The sequence below is a fragment of the Petaurus breviceps genome, unplaced genomic scaffold (genome assembly GCF_028583685.1).
Source record: "Petaurus breviceps papuanus isolate PSGF00001 unplaced genomic scaffold, PetGlider_PUasm1.0 173, whole genome shotgun sequence".
NCBI classification, from domain to species: domain Eukaryota; kingdom Metazoa; phylum Chordata; class Mammalia; order Diprotodontia; family Petauridae; genus Petaurus; species Petaurus breviceps.
The window spans coordinates 2,181,494-2,200,820 of record NW_027185759.1 but is presented as its reverse complement, the minus strand read 5'-3'; the positions used below and the strand labels follow the sequence as shown (position 1 = coordinate 2,200,820).

Here is a 19,327-nt window from a genome sequence, read left to right as displayed (position 1 = left end):
CAGAGAGGTGGCAGAGAGGGGTCCATGGACTTGGCCTAAGGTCATCGGCCTCTTGGGGTGCCCTGATCTTGACCGTGGTGCTGAGCCCTCGGAGGGGGTGTGTGGGGAGGTGACTGAGCTGGAAGCCTGGGTGAAGCAGACTCCTCAGCCCTGCCCCCAAATAGCTGGAATTCAAGGTCCCCTTTACAAGCCAACAAAGGAGGCTGGCATCCATATAGATTCACAAAACGCTTTACAAATGTTTTATCAGTTGGTCCTTACAGTCACCCTGGGAGGGAGGTGCTGCTACCATTATACCCATTTCACAGATGAGAAAATGGAGGCCCAGAGCTAGTCTAGTGTGAGGCCGATTGGGACTCCAGCCCCAGGCTCTATCCACCTTGAGACTGGTACACAGTAGGTGCTTAAGTGATACACACCCAGAAAGTTGCCCCCACACAGACTCCAGAGACTGGGGTCTCCCACAGCCTCAGAGTTAGTGTAAAGAGTGGAGGGAAGATGGGGCTGGATAAATGTGAATTAGAACACCCCCCCGACTCCCCCCCCCGCCTGGTACAGTCTGTGCCTAACGTTCGTCAGTCAGTCAACACACAGGTGTTAAGTGCCTGCTACACATGCCTGTTGCCTGACCCACTCCCCCTCCCTTACCTCTTCCCCCATCCCCACCTCCCTCCCTCCAATGCCAAATCTGGAACTCTAGGCTCTGACAAGTGAGTGAGACACACTGGGCACCATCCCTACCCAAGGCTCTGGGTCACCCTAGAGCTGCAAGAGACCTCAGAGGTCACCAGAGGAGGAATGGAGACCCGGGATGGGAAAGTATGTGCCTAAGGTTAGTCAGTCAGTCAACACACATGTGTTAAGTGCCTGCTATACCCTGAGCCCTGTTAAACACTGGAGATTCAAACAAAGGCCAAGACACTGGAGACCCTTGAGGGTCTCTGACTTCAAGGAATGTGCACTTTACTGAGAGAACATGTGGATAGCCAGACATAGACAGGATGGCTGCAGTCTAGACCCGGGGCATCTGAAAGGGAAAGTGACCGGGTTGGGGTTGGAGCCCCAGACTTTTCATTGTGTGCCCAGTGCCAAAGGCAGCTGGAAAGAGCTCCTGGGGAGAGGGGCAAGATCTGGGAGTGGCAGGTTTCATAACAAGCAATTGGGAGGAAGAGGGAGGTGGGATGGTGGGGCTGGCTGGGCTTTGAGTCGCCCTGGGACCCTGGCAGTGCCTGGGGCCACCTTCAGGAAGCTGCCTCGGTCCTCATGTGCAGCCACATGGCTTCTGAGCTGTCAGCGCTGTCTCCAGAGGTTTTGATTGCAACACCCCCCAGCTTGCCCACAGAGTAAGGATCTTTTCTTATTTATAAAGCGTACACACTCACTTTCGTACTAATACTCATGTGCAATGCAAAACGTACACAAAACATAAATTCTAAAATAGGCAGAAAAGATGAATATTGTGGAAAAATTGTATTTATTCACAGTACAAAAGCATTTTTGCTCTCACTAAAATATCCTGAACTAAAATGGTCACAGCATTGTGGGTGAGAGTCATCTCGGTTTTTGACGATCTTGTTCTAACCCTGCTGAGACAGGGCAGTTCAGTGACAGAGTCTAAGTGGGTCACTTGGGGGCAGCCAGAGGTCAGGAAGAGCAGGCCCAAGGGCTGGGGGAAGCCTCTCCCTGCTGCAGGATGAGTGACACCCACTTCTCAATCCTGTCCACCAAACATGCATAGGTAGGTCTTTGTGAGAATTCAGCGGGCACTCTTCAGTCTCCCTCAGTGCTGTTCTTGCAAACTCCTTGGAAGGCATTGCATTTTTATATTTTTTTATAAATAAAAGGGATTTTCTTTCTTTCTTTTTTTTTTTTTTTAAAGCAATCGGGGTTAAGTAACTTGCTCAAGGTTACACGGCCAGGTGTTTCTGGGTGGGTGCTAAGTATCTGAGCCCAGATTTGATCCCCAGGTCAGTCCGACACTGGAGCCGGTGGTCTTACTCACTGTGCTACCTGGCTGCCCCTAAAAGGGATTTTCTAAATGAGTTCAAAGTCCATTAAGATGTTCCTTTTAAAATAGGTTAGAACATTAGTATGGGGAGCTCACTCCTGGAGAAGGTGGCTCTCATGTCCAAGGGGCTATGCCTGGTCTGTGACTGATGGCTTCTCTTCAGGACTGGCTCTCCCTCTAAGGCTAGTTGTCTCCCTGCTGCTGCGATGCTGCCTCCATGTACCCAGGAACATCGTGATGGGCAACAAATCATCTGGAGTAACTCAGACAGGAGGGCACATAACGGAGAGCGTCCAAGGGAGCTCAGGAAGGATAAGGACTGAGGAGACTAACCAGCCCCAGGGATCTGGGTGACTTCACAGGGTGGTTTCAGCTGATCACACTGAGGAAGTTCAGGAGAGGGGGGAGCTTGGGGGAAAGATCATGCCAGGGGATCCGCAATGTCTCCCAAACTCACTCTTTCCCACCAAAACATGTGGGGAGCAGGAAGCAGGGGGAATCTTCCTGCCCCACAGCAGAGAGCACAGTTGCATGGGTAGGTGAGGGCACAACCACCCCGAGGTAGCGAGTCGGGCCATTGGTGGCACGTGTTGGGCTATTGAGGTTGCAGGCAAGCCCGGTACCAGAACTGCTGGCTGGCTGGGCCCTAGAGGAAGGCAGGTCCAGGAGCAGCCTCCCTTCCTTCCTTCTTCATCAGCTTGGCAGGACTTGAACCCATCTCTCAGATGAAGGACAGGATGCCCTTGTGCACACAAGCTTCAGTGATGAGAAGATTCCCTTTATTGGCATTCATCATTCGGGCCCCTCAGTTTCAGTTCAGTGTGGACAGACAGCACCAAGGCTGATTGATGCTGGGTCCCCAAACAGCTGTGAGATCTGACCGTCTTCAGCTGGACTCAGGGAAGGCTGGCATGTTGTGCTTAATTAACTATTGGGTCACCAATCCTAGCCCCTTAACACCCTACCCTGCATTTCAAACATGCTTAAAATTCCATCAGGTAAAAATCTGGATGGTACACCCCTCTCCTGCCCTGGCTCCTGCGGCCAGACAATGGAGAAAGGTGCACCTCTGCCCAGGTGCAGAGAGGGGGCTGACCTGGTCACTTCTGGAAGCTGCAGGGGAGTCAGAGGACAGCCTCAGGCCCCTGCTAGACCTGGTCACTAATGGTGAAACGACTTTGTCTAGACCATGTAGGGACTGGCTGATTCCCCCCATTAGAATGTAGCCTCCCTCCTCAAGTGCAGAAGTATCCCCTTTTTGCCTTCATATGTCCAGCCCCCCAGCCCCTGGCCTGGGCCTGCTGATTGGCTCTGGCAGGCACCTGATACATGCTGCTGGATGGACGGACGGATGGATGGACAGACAGATGGATGGACGGATGGACAGACAGACGGACGGACGGACGGATGGATGGACAGACAGATGGATGGGAGAGCAGGACCAGGGATGAGGATGAAGCCTGCAGCAATGGCTTTGCTGACACCCTGTACTAGGACTGAAGGTCCCTGCCTGCAAGACTGTCCCAGCTCGTAACAGGCTGTGTAATTAATTGCAGTTGTTTTGAAGGAAGGAAGGGAAGATGAAACACCAAACCCTGAGAAGGGGCTGGGCTCCGTCCGGACACCAGCCTCTGTGCTCACTTTCTTCGAAGAGAGGACGGTTTTGGTGCGCCACTGCACGGCCGGGCTTGGTTCCTACCTGTGGAGCAGGACCTGTGTCCTGCTCCCCAGACATGTTGTGTGCTTCACTCTCTTTGATGCGGGTGCAGCCAAGGTGTTCTCCTTCAGAGAGTCTCTACCTCAGCTACTCCTGCCCTCTCCTGACAGCCTCAGGGCATCAGGAACTCTGGGGAAGGCCATGCCTAGCAGTGTGTGCGGAGCACCCCAAGGGCCTGACCCCCTGACTCCCAGAGGGCCTGACCCCCTGACTCCCAGAGGATCTCACCCCCAGAGGGCCTGACCCCGGAGGGCCTAACTCCCAGAGGGCCTGACCCCCAAGGGCCTGATCCCCTGACTCCCAGAGGGCCTGACCCCCTGACTCCCAGAGTATCTCACCCCCAGAGGGCCTGACCCCCGAGGGTCTGACTCCCAGAGGGCCTGACCCCCAAGGGCCTGACTTACTGAATCCCAGAACCTGATCCCCTGACTCCCAGAGGGCCTGACCCCCTGACTCCCAGAGCGTCTCACCCCCAGAGGTCCTGGCCCCCGAAGGCCCGACTCCCAGAGGGCCTGACTCCCAGAGGGTCTCACCCCCAAGGGCCTGACATGATACTTCTTATGGGGCCTCCCCAGTCTGGCTGGCCCCCAGGCTGTACTGCAGATCAGTTGTTGGGTGGGCTTGTCTGCCTGGACCCTCCTGGGCTGGAGCCCTGGGCTTCTCCATGCCACTTTTGTTCCATGGCCGATTCATGTCTTCGGAATCCCACTACAGAGAGAGGACACAGGGCCATCAGGCATCTGCTCCCTCCTCACTCGTGCTCTCCCACAGGCGCCCCCAGGGGCCCTGGACAGAGCCCAGCTCCAAGCCAAGGCCCAGGGGAGAGAACCAGGGCTTCTCAGACAAGAACCAGACACAAGACACCCGTGAGCTGTTGCTGCCAGCTCTGGCTGTGCCGCCCAAAGTCACAAGCCAGTCGTCCAAGCCTGCTGGACCTGAGACTGGAAGGGACCTGAAAAATACCCAGCACTCCCATTCTGCAGAGAAGGAGACTGAGTCCCAGGGACAGAACTGACCCACCCACAGTAATGCAGGACTTCTGGTCCCTGCTTGGCCCTCATTCACCAAATAGACAAAGGAGGAGAGGGTCTGGACCTGCAGTGATTGCCCAGGGAGCTCCTGGATGGGGAATTCCCTCCATGAATTCAAGGCAGAACTTTTTCTGCAGTACAGTGCTAGAAATCCTCCCAAGAGGTTCAGTGACTTGTCCAAGGTCACACAGTCTGTTTCAGAAGCAGGACTTGAGCCCAGGCTCATGGTCTGCTTTCTGTCCACCATGAAGCTCAGTGTCAAAGCGTGTCTGAATGAGGGATGCTACTTCCCATCTTCCTCCATACTTCTCTTTCTCCAAACCTTCTACTTCCAGCCGGACTCAACTCCTGGCTTTTCCCCTGACCACACTATTTTCTCCCACCTCCATGTATTTACCCAGGGTAGCCGCCCCTGCCTGGAGTGTCTTCCCTTCTGCATCTTGGCCTGATAACTCCCATCTTCTGTCGCCCCTCCCGCCATGATGTCTTCCATTCACTCTGCCTGCTGAGGTCCAGCTGCTTCCTCCTTAGGCTGTGAGCTCCTCTGAGGCGGCCCCCAGACTTTTACCTTTCTTGGGGTCCCCAGCACGAGGCCCTGGTGTGCCCATGTGGCATGTTTGTGGAGTGGCTGAACAAATCTTTTTCTCCCAGACCCAGCTCAGGTCCCCCTCCTCCGGGGAGCCTCCCTGGAGCTCCCAGTTCCAACCATCTCTCCCCAAGTGGGCTCACTTCTTGGGCTGGAGCTGGTCCCTCAGCCCAGACAGAATCATCGGAGGGTATTTCTGACTCCTGACAAAGCTGGGAGCATACTCCCAGAGAAGATGGGCCAGGCTTGGCATAGATCATTTCAGAACTCCACAGAGGAAGAAACGAAGGCTCAGAAAGCTTGGGGCCTCCCACAGAGCCAGTAAGGGTTGGAGGCAGGATTTGAACCCAGGCTCTCAGTCCTCCTCCCTGTCAGGCTGCTTTGACCTTTCCTCCCCCAGGGGTTTCAAGAACTGAGAATTTTTAAAGACTAGATTGGGGGGGGGGTGGCTGGGTGGCACAGTGAATAGAGCACCGGCCCTGGAATCAGGAGGACCTGAATTCAAATCCAGCCTCAGCCTCAGACACTTGACACAATTACTAGCCGTGTGATTTTGAGCAAGTCACTTAACCCCAATTGCCCTCCAAAAAGCCAAAAAAAAAAAGGCTAAATTGGAACGTCTATCAAAGTTGCTCCATGATGCGCCCATCCATGGGCATTACTGGGACCCCGGAAATGGCCTCAGAATGGCACAAGGCAGCTCGTGGGCGGCAAGTCCAGCCCTCCCTGCCCCATGCCAGGCCGCCCCTGCAGCTCCTAGCCCAGGTCACACAAGTGACCTCACCTCCCAAGCCAACAGGCAGCCTCTAGGCAGCCTGGCTGGAGAGGGCAGAATGATGGACCAGCCCTGGTCTGCTGGGGTTAAGGCAGATGCCCCAGCAGCACAGGGCCCCTTCCCCGCACAGCTTCACCAACCTGTCTGGAGCTCTGTCCTTCTCAGGCCCTGTCTGGGCACTGGCAGGGGGAGCTCAGGCTCACACCCACTGCCCCATGGGGTGGGAGGGAGGGTGGCTGCAGAAGGCAGTGGGAGGCCAGATAACTGAGTATCCCAGAGTGGGAAGAGTGGCCCGTAGAGCCATTGCAGCAGAAGGTTAGATGGCCCTGGGTTGGTGCTTGTAGAGGGGGCAGGTCCGCGTTCAGTCCCAGTTAGAGCTAAACTGCGACGGGGGTTTAGGAGAGAGACAGAGCCTGAAGACAAGAAGGGCTGTGCAGGAGAGCCTCCTCAGCCAGTGCTTATGGTGTCTAGCTCACCTCGCCTAAGAGTGCAGCCCCGGCCAGAGTCAGGAACACTAGCAGCTGTGTGACCCTGGGCAAGTCACCTCCCCACCATCTGCCTATTTCCTCATCTGTAAAGCACTGCCCTCTCAGGGCTGCTGTGAGCATGGGTAGTGGACGCTCAGTAACTGCAGGTTCTTATCCCACGGTGGGGCCCTTTACTCAGGGCAGTCCTGGTGAGTCTGGGCTCCTAGGATGCTGGGAGCCGCCCTGGTCTCCACACAGCCTCAGGATGGCCCAGGGCCCAAGGCACCAGCCCTTGGGCAGCCCCTGGAGGCATTGTGGCTGAGTGGACAGGGCACTGGGCCCACCTTCAGAAAGACAGCTCCAATCTTCCTTCGGACACTGCCTGGCTGTGTGACCCTGGACGAGCGACTTCACTTAGGGGACCCGAATCTAAGACCTCGAGGTTAGATAACTAGCTGACCCATGTTGGTGGAGGGAATTTCCTCACCAGGATGTCCCTCACCCCAATTAAATCGAGGTCAGGACCAAACTACTTCCACGGGTTCCCAGAGGTCCCCAAGGGGAGGCCAAAGCTCTCCCCACTTTGCCTGGAGGGACCTACAGGGAGCAGTCCAGGGGCATGCCACGATTCATGGGCTGCTTTCTGGGGGTGTGGGCCCTTCCTACAAGGGTCCACAACTTCTCCCGCCCAGGGTCAGATCTGCTGGAAGGCAGCCACAGGAGAGGGAGGGACGAGTCTCCATACCTGCTCGGAGTTCAGGGCCTCCCAGTACTTCTGCTGTGGAAGGAAAAGAGAGATGGAGAAGAAGCTTGGACCAGTTTCACCATCACCAGGCAGAGGGGGGTGGGGAGAGGGGGCAGGGAGACCCAAGGCTGGCGAGCACCCATTAGCCAAAGGAAATGGGTACCAGAGAATTGTGACCATCAGCCTGCGGCCAGAGGAGGAGCCATAAAATCATGAGCATCCTGGTTATTAATCGTGGGACAGAGCCTCTAAAATTAGAAAACAGCTGGCAACAAGGAAAAAAAAGGGGGCGGCCAGGTGGCGCAGTGAGTGAGAGCGCTGGCCCCAGCATCGGGAGACCCGAGATCGAATCTGTACTTAACCCCAACTGCTTAGGGGCGGCCAGGTGGCGCAGCCTAGTAAGAGCGCCGGCCTCAGCATCGGGAGACCCAGGATCGGTTTCGGCCTCAGATACTCGGCACTCACACAAAATAACTGGCCGTGTAACCTTGAGCAAGTTACTTAACCCCAACTGCTTAAAAAAAAAAGAAAAACAAAGCTGGAAAGCCCACCTGGGAAGGTACCCCAGGAGCCCTGCTCACCACAAAGGAAGCTTCCCAAAGTGCCCGCGGCCAGCAGAAATGGGCCCAGGGCTCCACCCCCAGGAGGCACCTGAGAAGTGGGCCCATCTGCTGAGCTGACCCAGACCACACACATGAACATTTAAGTACCTACTGTGCTCCAGAGTGAATGAAAACCAGAGCCTGCCCTCAAGGTGTTTCCATTGCACTCCACATGGAGCTGGATAGGGGCCCCCAGAAGCACGTGGTAAAGCCAGGACCCAAACCGAGGTCCTTGGGGCCCATGTCCAAGACCCCTGGCCCTGGGCTGCACCAAAAACCACATGGCTGAGACTAAGGGCTCCTTCAACTCCAAAACCTCTCCAAGGGCTAGGAAGGAAGGAGCAAAGGTATAGAGAAAACAGATGAACCGCCCCAAGAAAGCAGGGGGGATTCAGAGTGGGGGATCTTGGCCAGGCGAGCACTGGGGCCACCTGCAGCCTGGAGGAGTCTGGGAAATGCACCTGCTGAGGGCCCCTGGGGCTCGAATCCCAGTGACCCCAGGGCTGGTAACCCCAGGGCCAGTGACTCCAGGGCTGGTGACCCCACAGCCAGTGATGAGCAGCTGAGAGGCCCCTCCCTCACCCAGTTCAGCCAGTCTTTGGCAAACCTGACCCAGCACAAGTCCCCATTTCCTCCGTTGTTTCTCTTACAAGAAGCACCATAATTTCTACCGGGAAGGACTAACTGGCCTCTTCCCCCTCAGGGGTCTCGGAGGGCCTGGTCACCTCTGGCATGTTAGGGCTCTAATGTCAGGGTAGGATTGGAACCGGGTCTTGGGATTCCCAGCTCTGCACTTTATTAGGCTGCTGCCCTCCCTGGAAGAATGAGACTCAAGGTCACATTCTTTTAAGCCCAAAGGGCTAAATGATTGCCCCACTCCTTGGATCAGTCCCAGGCAAGGGACCACTTTAGCTTGACTGACAGTACAGAAGAGGACTCCTTCCCTGTCCCCCTGCAGCAGCCGGGATTCATTCAGAGCTTCCCAGGGCGACATCCAGAAAGGGCACTCGGCTAGGGGCTGGGAGGTCCTCCCATCTCAGATGGCTGAGGCTTCTGAGAAGGGAGGCTGAGGGAAGGGGCCAGCCTGCCTGCTTCCTTGTGGCCAGCTGGAGACTTCCCCTCTAGGCCACTCAGATGGGACCCCTAAGCAAAGGGGTCTGCAGGCTCTTCGGGGTTTGCCCAGAAACTGCCAATGGTGGGATTAATACCAAAGGGGTGACCTCACACCAATGACCCTCTGCCCCTCCATGGGTGGTAATGCTTAGCTGTCTCTCCCAAACACTGAGATCATTTCCTAGGCTATAAAACCCTTCGGGACAAGGACCAAAGTTAGTGCTGATCCTTTGGTCCCAGCCCTGGTTCCATCCTATACCAGCTGACAGTTCTAGCTACTGAGGTCCTTTGGGACAGGGCCAGGTAAGCTTGGGGAGGACAGGGTCAAGGACCTGAGCCTTGGCTCTGATGAAACCCAAGGTAGCCTCTGGGCCAGAAGAGCAGCCTGTGGAAGCCTGCACAAGCCTCTCTGGGTCTCACTTTCCTCATTTAGGTAGCTTGAAAGTCACTCCAGGTCAAGGTTGTTAAATCACAAGGCAAAGCATCCGGTCTTGGACCTGATTTTGTCCATGGTCCTGATGTGGCCCGACTGACACTTGGAAACTCATAGACAGCATCCATAGTATCACCTGAATCTGGGGTGGGGGGCTGGTCCCCACCTCCTTCATGAGGGGGCAATTACCCCCAGCCCGAAGTACACAGAGGGGCCCCCACCATGCCAAAGGCTTCTTGGAAAGTGCCACCTTAGACCCCGGAGGGAAAGGGAGCTCCTGCCCCTTCACACAGTGACTGAGTGGCTGCCTTCAGCCCCCAGTCCAGCTGCTGTTTTAGCCATGGTCAGCAGAAAGGTGGCCCCGCCCCTAACACAGGGGACTTAAGGACAGGAGGCTTCTGAGCCCTCTTCTAACCAAAGGGCTGGATTTCTGCTGAACCTGCCACAACCCCACAGGGTCTGCTCCCAGGGACCAGCAGCTGTGGCCTTGACACTGGCCGCCCCCCAGCAGGGACCATGTCCTAGGCTCTGGTCCTGCCTGCACAGAGCTCACAGGACTGACCAGTTCAGCAATGGCTGGACATAAGGGGCTAGAGGCCAGCAGGCCCTGCATCTATTTGACCCTTCTCGGTTCTGCTCACAATCTCACAGCCATCTCAAGCTCCTGGGCTACTCTAGGAGGGTATGAGGGCCAGCCAGCCCACCCAGGGCTCCTGGAAGGGCCCCAGGAGCAGTGGTGACCCAGCAAGAGAGGGCCTGGGGTCATGCCTGGGGCCACCTGGTCCCCCCCAGGACCTCTCAGACCCTTTCCTGTGGTCCTCAGCCCTTCAGGAATGCCGGGGTTGGGGGGGAACCTGTCCTCTGTTGTCTCTCCTTGCTCATCTGTGCACACATCCTATGGAACAGGTCACCCAAAGCAGTCATTGTTCCCAGGGTCCCCCTCGCCCCCAGGCCCGAGATGTGCATTGTGCCCATTTAGCTCCCATTATCACTTGGGCGGGCCTGAGCCCTGAGATGGGGCCAGTCTCCTCCCCTGGGAGGCAGGTCTGAGGGAGAACAGGATCAGGCCACAGATCACGGCTGCAGTCTGGAAGGTCTCCCAGAACTGAAGGGGTTCTCCTGCATTTCAGGGAGGGGGCCCTGGGCCTTGAGACCTATGAACATGGGCAGGAGCCCAAGAACGCCCCCCAATCCTCCCTTGGTCACCCGCCTACCTCCAGCTCAGAGCTGATGGAAGACACTTCTGAAGAGCTGGTCGAAGACACCTTGGCATGAATGACCTGGATGGGGGGGTATGCGGGGGGCTCCAGCAGGGAAGGGGGGTCAGCCGGTAACCTGGATGTGCTGCAGCCCACCTGCGCAAAGCACGGACACAAAAAGTGTTGGCTGGGCCAGCTTTCCCCTCTGTGGCTCCTGGGGGGCTATGGGAGGATGGTCATTGTGGGGCTGGTGACGAGCTGGATGGACCCCAACCTCCTCACTTTACAGAGGAGGACACTGAGGCCCAGAGTCCTACAGCTGGTAAGTAATAGGGCCATGATTTGAACTCAGGCTCTGTTTCCCCCAGGCCTGGGCCCTTTCCACTACACAGCACACCCTCCTCCTCCCCTTCCCCCTCCCTCTCCCCTCCTCCCCATCACCCCCCCTCCTTCCCTTGGCCCTGGGCAGCTCATGTGACAAGGCAGCTGAGGGCAGCAGGAAGTAGCCCACGCCAAGCCAGCTCTCCTGGGGTGCACGAGGCACCTGAAAGCTGAGCTGGGCTGGCCCCAGGGCACAGTGCTGACTTGGAAAGCTGAGCCTACCGGGCACTGTGGGGAGGGAGGGAGGCCAGGCGACCATGACTCAGCGGCTATGGGGGCTCGGTTACCAGCTCGTGTCCTGGCAGCCGCCCACACCCCTCCCTGTGTGCTTCCCTGGTCCTCTGAGTGTCCTTCAAGGTCACTCAGGCTGCTGCCCACCCTGATGGGATCTTCCAGACCGAGCCTGCCCAGGGTCACCTCTACTTTGCCAAAACCCAGGCTGGGGACAGGGAGATGACCTCTTCACAAGCCTGTTCAGTCACTTGGTCGGCATGTTTTCCCTTCAGGCCTCCGTTTCCTCCTCTGGAAAGTGAGGGGGTTGGCTTTGATGGACTCTGGAGGTCCTTCCAGGTCCATCTCTGACCCTGTCATTCATAAATCCTGCCTCCAACATTGAAAAGCTGGGTCTCTAGGAGCAAATCACTCCCTTCCTGAGCATTCTCAGTTTCCATTCCTGTAAAATGAAGCCTGCCTCTGCCATGATGATCTAGAAGTCCTCCCTTTGACCCTGCATGACCATGGACGGGTCACATGTGCTCTGGAGGCCTCGGTTTCCATGTTTGTAAGCTGAGGGGGTGGAGCAGACAGCCTCCAAGGGCTCTGCTTCTGGACCTCAGCCCTGTCTGGGGTATCTCTGCCCTTCTGGGCGCTCCCTCCACAGGTCAGGGGGCCTCCCTGAAGGGAACTTGGTAAGTCCACCCCACCGCCATGCATGCCTGTGCTGAGATGGGGATTATTAGCACTAATCCAATGTCCTGAGCAGAGCTGCCCCAGGAGGAGACTCCCCTGTGAATGGGTGGTACCCGTGGAGCTGGGACCCCAGCACCAGAGCTTTAGGAATGGGAGGGGCCTCACAGGTCACCTAGGTTAGCCCCCTCCTTTTTCAGAAGAAACTGAAGGCTGAAGAGGTCAGGGGACTGCTCGAGGTCGACAAGCACCTACTATGTGTCGGGTGCTGGGCAACCCTGTCCCTGCTCTCGAGAGGCTCACATTCTAGGAAAGAAAGCACCTACTACATGCAAGGCCTTGGACTGCGCGCTGCACAACGGTGATCTCATTTGATTCTCCAGGGGGTACGTGCCATCATTATCCTCATTTTACAGTCGAGGAGACTGAGACAGACAGGGGTTAAGTGACTTGCCCAGGGTCACACAGCTGGCACCACACTGCCCTCCCTCTCATCTCAGAAAGGAAAGGAAAATTATCTTCCTAATAACATCTTGGGTGTTCACAGGTTTTAGCTTCCCTGTGCCCTGTGGTCTGCTCAGGCTTGTCCTCAGGTTAGGAAAGAGCCTCAGGGTGAGACCAGCCTTTAGGTGACTGAAGTGGCCCTGGACCTGGCACCTTGGACAGTCCCTGAGGGATGCACAAGGACACATCCATAGTCTGAGGGCGCACCAGAAGCTTGGCCGTGCTCCTTGCTGGACCAGCCCTGCTTCAGGGCCCTGGGGCTGAGCCCTTCCAATACCAACAACTCTCAGCAGGGGAAGCAAGGGTAGGTTTAGCCACGAGAGCCAGAACCAGCAGGGGCCAAGCCGGGCTGTGCCCCAGGTGCCACCCACTGGCACATGATCAGCACCTGACAGAGCCAGGCTCTGGCTGCCATGTACACCTCCTGGGGTCGACTCCCCCCCAGGGCAAACTGCCCTAAAGTGCCCAGCACTGGTGGGCCCCCCCTCCCACCCACAGTCAAGCCAGCCCTCATCTAGACCTGTCCCCTGCTGATCTTGCCTCTGGCTCCCATGGACTCAGGGAGAGATGAGAATTCTCAGCCCTGCTTCTCCAGCTCTCTGAGCTGGGCCCCTCAGAAGGACATCCTGCAGACATCTTAAAGTGGCTAGATCTAGACTCAGCACCATTTTCCCAACATCTCCTCCTCTTCCTGACTGTCCCATTCCGTCCACAGCATCACCACCCGCCCAGTCACCTAGGCTCTCAGCTCTCTCTCACTGCGCCCCCACATCCAAAATGCTGACAAGGCCCCTTCTCTCCCGGCTCTGTGCCCCCATCACCTCCTGCCTGGACAATGTCAGCCGCTGCTGGGGGGAGGGGCGAGTCTGCCTGCCTCAGTTTCCCCCTCCTCCACTCATCTGCCAAAGTGATCTTCCTGAAGCACAGGTATGAGCATGTCACCCCTTGATTCAGTGAATTGTAGAGGTTCCCTAACTCTTGTCTTCTCCCTCCCCACCTCTCCAGCCTTTACATCTCTCATACTTCTGTGTACTCTTGGATCCGGTGACCCCGGCCTTCAGGCTGTTCCTCCATCACACCCTCCATTTCCAGACTCCAGGCTATGCTCCAGGCCTGGAGTTTTCCTCTTTTTTTTTGTCCCAGTTTCTCAAGAATCTCAGCTAAAATCCCAGCTTTTACAGGAATCTTTGCCCAAGCTCCCCTTGATGTCGGTGCTGCCCCCTGAGAACATCCCCACTTTATCCCGTGGCTGGATCGCTGTCCCATCAGATCAGGGGCTCCCTGAGGGCAGGGACCACCCCTGCCTTTCTCTGTACCCCAGTGTTAGCATAGTTCCTGAAATACTCTGGAGCTGAGTGCTCATTGACTGACCATCCTCCTCTGCCCTCCCACTCCAGGGCACCCTTCATGCCAAGCCTCTCCCTTTCCCATCTTCTTTCTCGGGAGCTTCTCCCAGCTCATACTCCCTTCAGCCTCTGCCCTGAGGCTGGCCTCTGCAGGAGGGGAAGGCCCCCTTCCCTCAGTCTCCTTTTCAGTTGGCTCCCCGGTATGCAGACCTTCCATCCATGGCTCCCTCTGTCTCCCCTCCTCACCCCCGCCCCCTGGCCTCTGTCTTCAGCCCTCCCCCAAACGTCTCTTCTCTTGCCGGTCCTGCCCAGGCGAGGGCAGCAGCCTGCATCCCTCTGGGCTCTCACCTCCTGTACGTGCTCGATGGTCAGCTCCATGTAGCGCCCGATGGCTGCCACCTTCTGCAGATACTTGGCGTGAGGAAGCATGTGAAGGGGAACCCAGCTGGGGTCCTGGAAAGGGAAAGGAGGGGCACAGAGGGAGGCGCTTTGGGAGGCCGCCTCACCTGGTATTTTAGCACACACTTTGGTTTTCTGAAATCAGTCACACTCCCCTTGACCAGCCCCAGTTTCTGCCTTGGTTGCTGTTTGGTTGTTTTTCCAGCTGCGTCGGACTCCCTGTGACCCTATCTGGGGTGTTCTGGGCAGAGATGCAGGAGCAGCTGGCCATCTCCTTCTCCAGCTCATGTGACAGATGAGGAAACTGAGGCACAAGGTGACGTGCCTCACCCAGGGTCACACAGCTGGGACTTATCTCAGGCCACATTTGAACTCAGGAGGAGGAGTCTTCTGACCCCAGGTCTGGCTCTCTGTGCACTGTGGCACCACCTAGCGGCCCGAATTTCATCTTACAGAATGCTAAATAGGGGCTTACAAAGCCTCCCACCCTCGGGCAGTTTGGCAGCCTAGCTCCCTCCCTCCCACCCTCCCCAACCCTGCTCGCTCTCTCCCCCCAGCTGCTTGATTCTCCAGAATGAACAAGCCTGCTCCCATCTCACTCCCTTCCCTTTCTCCTCTCGTATCCAGAACCCTGCTTTCTGCTGCTAACATGGCAGCCTGTGCCCCCTTCCAGGGCTGGTGACATTCTCCCATGCCTCTGACTCACTCTATGTGTGAGTGTGTGTATGTGAGCAAGTGTGAGTGTATCTGTGTAATGTGAGCCTCTGTGTGTGTGAATGAGTGTGTGTCTGTGTGTGTTTGTGAGCCTCTGTGTGTGACTGTGTGTATGAGTGTGTCTGTGAGCCTCTGTGTGTGTATGTGAGAGAGTGTGAGCGTGTGTGAGCCTCTATGTGTGACTGTGTCTGTGTGTATGTGTGTGTCTGTGTGATTGAGTGAGTGTGAGTGTCTGTGAGCCTCTGTGTGATTGTGAGTGTGTCTGTGTGTATGAGTGTGTCTCTGTGTGATTGTGTGTGTGAATGAGTGTGTGTGTTTGTGAGCCTCTGTGTATGACTGTGTGTGTCTGTGTGTATGAGTGTGTCTCTGTGTGATTGTGTGTGTGTCTGTGAGCCTCTGTGTATGACTGTGTGTCTCTGTGTGATTGTGTGTGTGTCTGTGAGCCTCTGTGTGTGTGCACCTGTGTGCAGAGTGTGGGTGTGCGTGGCCCCTATTCCTGCTCCTCGTAGGCATGTCTAGATTCTCCCTCCATCATCCCTTCCCTTCTGAGGGTCTCACCCACCCACTCCTCAATGTCTCACCAATCCGAACCCTGGGAGCCATCATTTACCAGCCACCCAGGACCTCACCAGTGTGATGCCTGGCTCACCCCAACCCCTGCCCTGAGGCTGGGGACTTCAGCAAAGATCCCGTTACCCCCTATGTCCTACGTTCCCCTAACACTGACTGACTTCCAGATCTTTTGAACGGGGTGTCTCAGAGGCCCAGCGAACGCAACACGCCCCACATGGAACTTGGGGCCTGTTCCTGAGACCTTCCCCTCTTCTGAACCCCTCCATTCCTGTCCTGGCACCAGCGCCATCCTTGACTTCTCCTTCTCGCTCCGCCTACGAGCCGAGTCTGTTGGCAAATTACCTTCTTCCTGCCTTCACGGCATCCCCACCACTGGCCCCCTTCTCCCCACTCATGTGGTGTCCTGCTTGGTTCAGGGTCTTGTCACTCTCAGATGACTGCAAGGCCTCTCAGGTCAGTGATCGCTTGCCTCTAGCCTCTGCCCTCTCCAGTCCAGCTTTTGCTCCACAGCCCAGGTCTGGCCACATCACCCACCCCTGCTCAGGAAACTCCAGCGGCTTCCTGTCACCTCCAGGGTCAAACAGAAAACCCTCACTTGGACTTTGAAAGCCCATTAGCTTTAGAGGCAGTAAGGTGGCAAAGGGGAGAGCTGGGCCTGGGGGCAGGAAGCCCCGAGTTCAAATCCAGTCAGAGACACTCGCTGTGTGAAAAGTCACGTCATCTGTTTGCCTCAGTTTCCTCAACAGTAAAATGGGGATAATAACAGCCCCTTCCTCCCAGGGTTGTGGTAAGGATCAAATGGGGCAATGATTGTGAAGCTCTTAGCACAGGGCCAGGTCCATGGAAGGTGCAGTCTGAATGCCTATCCCTTCCCACTCGAGGCCCCCTCCCACCTTTCCAGTTCCCCTCTGCACAGTCTACATCTGGCCTCACTGGCCTTCTTGCTGTGGCTCCCACAACACAGTCCACCTTCCCCCATGTCACCTCCCATCCAGCCCTGGCTTTCTACAGGAGGTCCATCCTGGTCCCTCCCCACCACCGAATACCCAGCTCGGGCCTTCTCCATTCAGGTTGCCTGCCATTTGTACATCCTGTAGGCACACGGCTCCCTTCTTGGGACGCCCATCCTTGAGGGGAGGGACAAGGCTTACTCAGCACACCACCTGGCATACAGCAAGTGCCTAATGGTGCTTGTGGACTGAGGGGAAGGGCTGAACGAAGGGTCACTTGGGAGTCAGATCCCCATGAGGTTTGGCAGGCCTCCAGCCACCCTGGAGTCACAGCAGGCACCAGAGAGGACCAGGGCCTGCCCAGCTCTCTCCTCTGTAAAGTGCTCTGCAGACCTTAGCCCTGGAGGCCACTGTGTCGGATGGTGGTGACCCTCTCGCCAGGGAGCAGCTCAAAGTGCTGACATCTATCCCCAAAGGGGTCCTAACGCTCCAAGAGGGCAGTGACTGTGCTGGCCACACAGCCAGGGGCGGAGGCCACCCCTGCCACCCCTGAGCCCCAGGGGAGGAGAGAGACCTTGTCCTCCTCCACCTCCTCCTGTCTGTCATCTTCTTCCCTTTCAGCGAATGGCAGGAGGGCTTGTGTGTCAGGGCTCTCCGTGGCCTCAATGGAAAATCCCAGCACTCGCCTCATTTTGCTTTGCATCACACAAGAGAGGAAAATGAGCTGAGATTTCAGAAGTTAAGGACGTCCGGCTCCCACAGAACTGGAAGCAGACAGCCCACCTGGCCATCATTCAGTTACTCAACTTCAGACCCTGCTTCTGGGAGGTTTGCTGAAGATGGGCCCATTGGGGACAAGGAGGAAGAAATCCTTGTCCCCGACTCCTATGGCAGATGTGAAAGGAGGGAAGGCAGTAAGAGGGGAAAGGGAGAGGGAGCAAGGGAGGGAGGAAGAAAGGGGAGAGAGAGAGACAGAGAGAGAGAGGAGAGAGAGAGAGAGAGAGAGGAGAGAGAGAGAGAGAGAGAGAGAGAGAGAGGGAGAGAGACAGAGACAGAGACAGAGAGAGACAGAGACAGAGAGAGAGAGGGAGAGACAAATAGAGAAGAGAAAGCAATAGAGGAGAAACAAAAACAGGAGAGGGAGAGAGAGAAAAGAAAGAGGAAAAGAGGGAGGGAGGGGAGAGAGAGAGGGAATTCAGAGAGGAAGGAGGGATGGAAGAGAAGAGAAAGCCAGCAATGGAGGTAAAAGGGGACTCAGATAAAGGAGAGCGCGAGGGAGAGGGCAAGATAAGCAGAGGGGGGACAGGGAGACACATCCCTGTGCCTCCACCATGGAAAAAGGGCTGACTCACTTGGTCCTGACGCACACCTCACCTGGGCGATCCTCACAAGCCCCAGCCATTCTGTGAGTCACTGGGCAGTGCCACAGGCAGATGGTGCTGGCAGGCAATGACTTTTCCATTTACTCTTGGACCCCGGGGTGAGGCCGGGGAGGGCGATGCAGTGTCAGTGACTCTTGGCATCAGGGAGAGGTCAGGGCATGACCAAGGGGGATCCCTAACCTGCTGCTGCCAACCGGCCCCAGCCAAGGGCAGAGATGGGAGGGAGCTGTCCAGACCACTGCCATGGATCCTTGTTTGTTTGAACAGAGCCCCAGGGTCTCCCAGGAAGGCGTGCATCAGGGCTGCCCTGCCAACCCTGGCCCCTCTGTGGGGACACGACTCTGCCCTGTACTGGGGCATGGTAGCAGACTGGGCCAGGAGGGCTCAGTTAGGGAAAGGATACAGCCAGGTCAAGTGTGGAGGCCCCCAGGGAGATGAGGAACCAGGGAACAGCTCGGATCAGGTATTCCGGTTGTCGATCATGAGCCAGAATGGCAGAGGTGTAGAGGAAACCAGCCAGGGCGGAGAAGCCCCTGGCCCACAGGTGGAGACATGGAAAGGCTTTCCCTTGGTGCTGGGGAAACGAAGAGAGGGTTAGTGCAGGACCCCTGGGAACTCTTAGGCGCTTCATTACAGTTCCTTGGGGAGGAGAGGTCAGGACCAAATGTGGCACAGGATGAGTGTCCATCCCTCCCAAGCCCCGTGTCCCGTCCCCCCACCAGACCACCGGCTCTCTGACTGTTCCCTGGCTGGTCTGTAGCTCCTGTGGAGGGCAGACACATGGCTCACAGAAGTAACTTTTATTTTCCTTTTTTTTTTTTGAGAAGGCAAGGCAAGGCAACTGGGGTTAAATGATTTGTCCAAGGTCACACAGCTAGTAAATGTTAAGTGTCTGAGGTAGGATTTGAACTCAGATCCTCCTGACTCCAGCACCAGTGCTCTATTCACCGTGCCACCTAGCTGCCCCTCAGAAGCAACTTTTGCTGAGCACTCCTGATGAGGGGTCGCTACCTTCCACCACCCTGGCTGAAGAGATTCTGTCTCCCTGGAGAGACCCCCCCACCCACCCAAAGACGTGGCCCACCAGGCAGCCCCACTTACTATTTTAGAGAATGAAGGGATCCGGGAAGTCCAAGAGACAATCAGGCCAACCCCCCCCAGCAGGTAGCCAAAGGCTTCTGGATTCTCCTGGGGACCAAAACCGAAATGAATGAAACATCCCAGAAAACACATTCTGGAGGTAGCCATGTCAGGAATGCTCATTCTGGGGGGACATGTCAGGGGCTCCCATTCTGGGGGAGACATGGCAAAGACTCCCATTCTGGGGGGGACATATCAGGGTCTCCCATTCTGGGGGGGACATGTCAGGGGCTCCCATTTGTGGGGGACATGTCAGGGGCTCCCATTGTGGAGGGGACATATCAGGGGCTCCCATTCTGGGTGGGGACATGTCAGGGGCTCCCATTCTAGGGGGAACATGTCAGGGGCTCCCATTT

At 56.5% G+C, this 19,327-nt stretch overlaps 1 protein-coding gene and 1 long non-coding RNA gene across 2 annotated transcripts in view; one reads left to right on the top strand and one right to left on the bottom strand.

The window, feature by feature from the left end:
* Window positions 1-1,457: 1,457 nt before the first annotated feature.
* TMEM44 (transmembrane protein 44) overlaps window positions 1,458-19,327 on the bottom strand; it is a 34,838-nt gene continuing 16,968 nt past the window's right edge. The window contains exons 6-12 of the mRNA XM_069083213.1: window positions 18,933-19,019; window positions 18,235-18,405; window positions 17,024-17,173; window positions 14,162-14,266; window positions 10,692-10,832; window positions 7,330-7,362; window positions 1,458-4,433 (exon numbers count right to left, since the gene is read on the bottom strand). Coding sequence (XP_068939314.1) covers window positions 4,284-4,433; window positions 7,330-7,362; window positions 10,692-10,832; window positions 14,162-14,266; window positions 17,024-17,173; window positions 18,235-18,405; window positions 18,933-19,019 — 837 coding nt within the window. The 3' untranslated portion in view covers window positions 1,458-4,283. The remainder of the gene's footprint in view (window positions 4,434-7,329; window positions 7,363-10,691; window positions 10,833-14,161; window positions 14,267-17,023; window positions 17,174-18,234; window positions 18,406-18,932; window positions 19,020-19,327) is intronic.
* On the top strand, window positions 11,010-13,919 carry LOC138157640 (uncharacterized). Its single transcript, XR_011167423.1, has 3 exons — window positions 11,010-11,965; window positions 12,164-12,349; window positions 13,183-13,919. It is a non-coding gene; the product is annotated as an uncharacterized lncRNA (long non-coding RNA).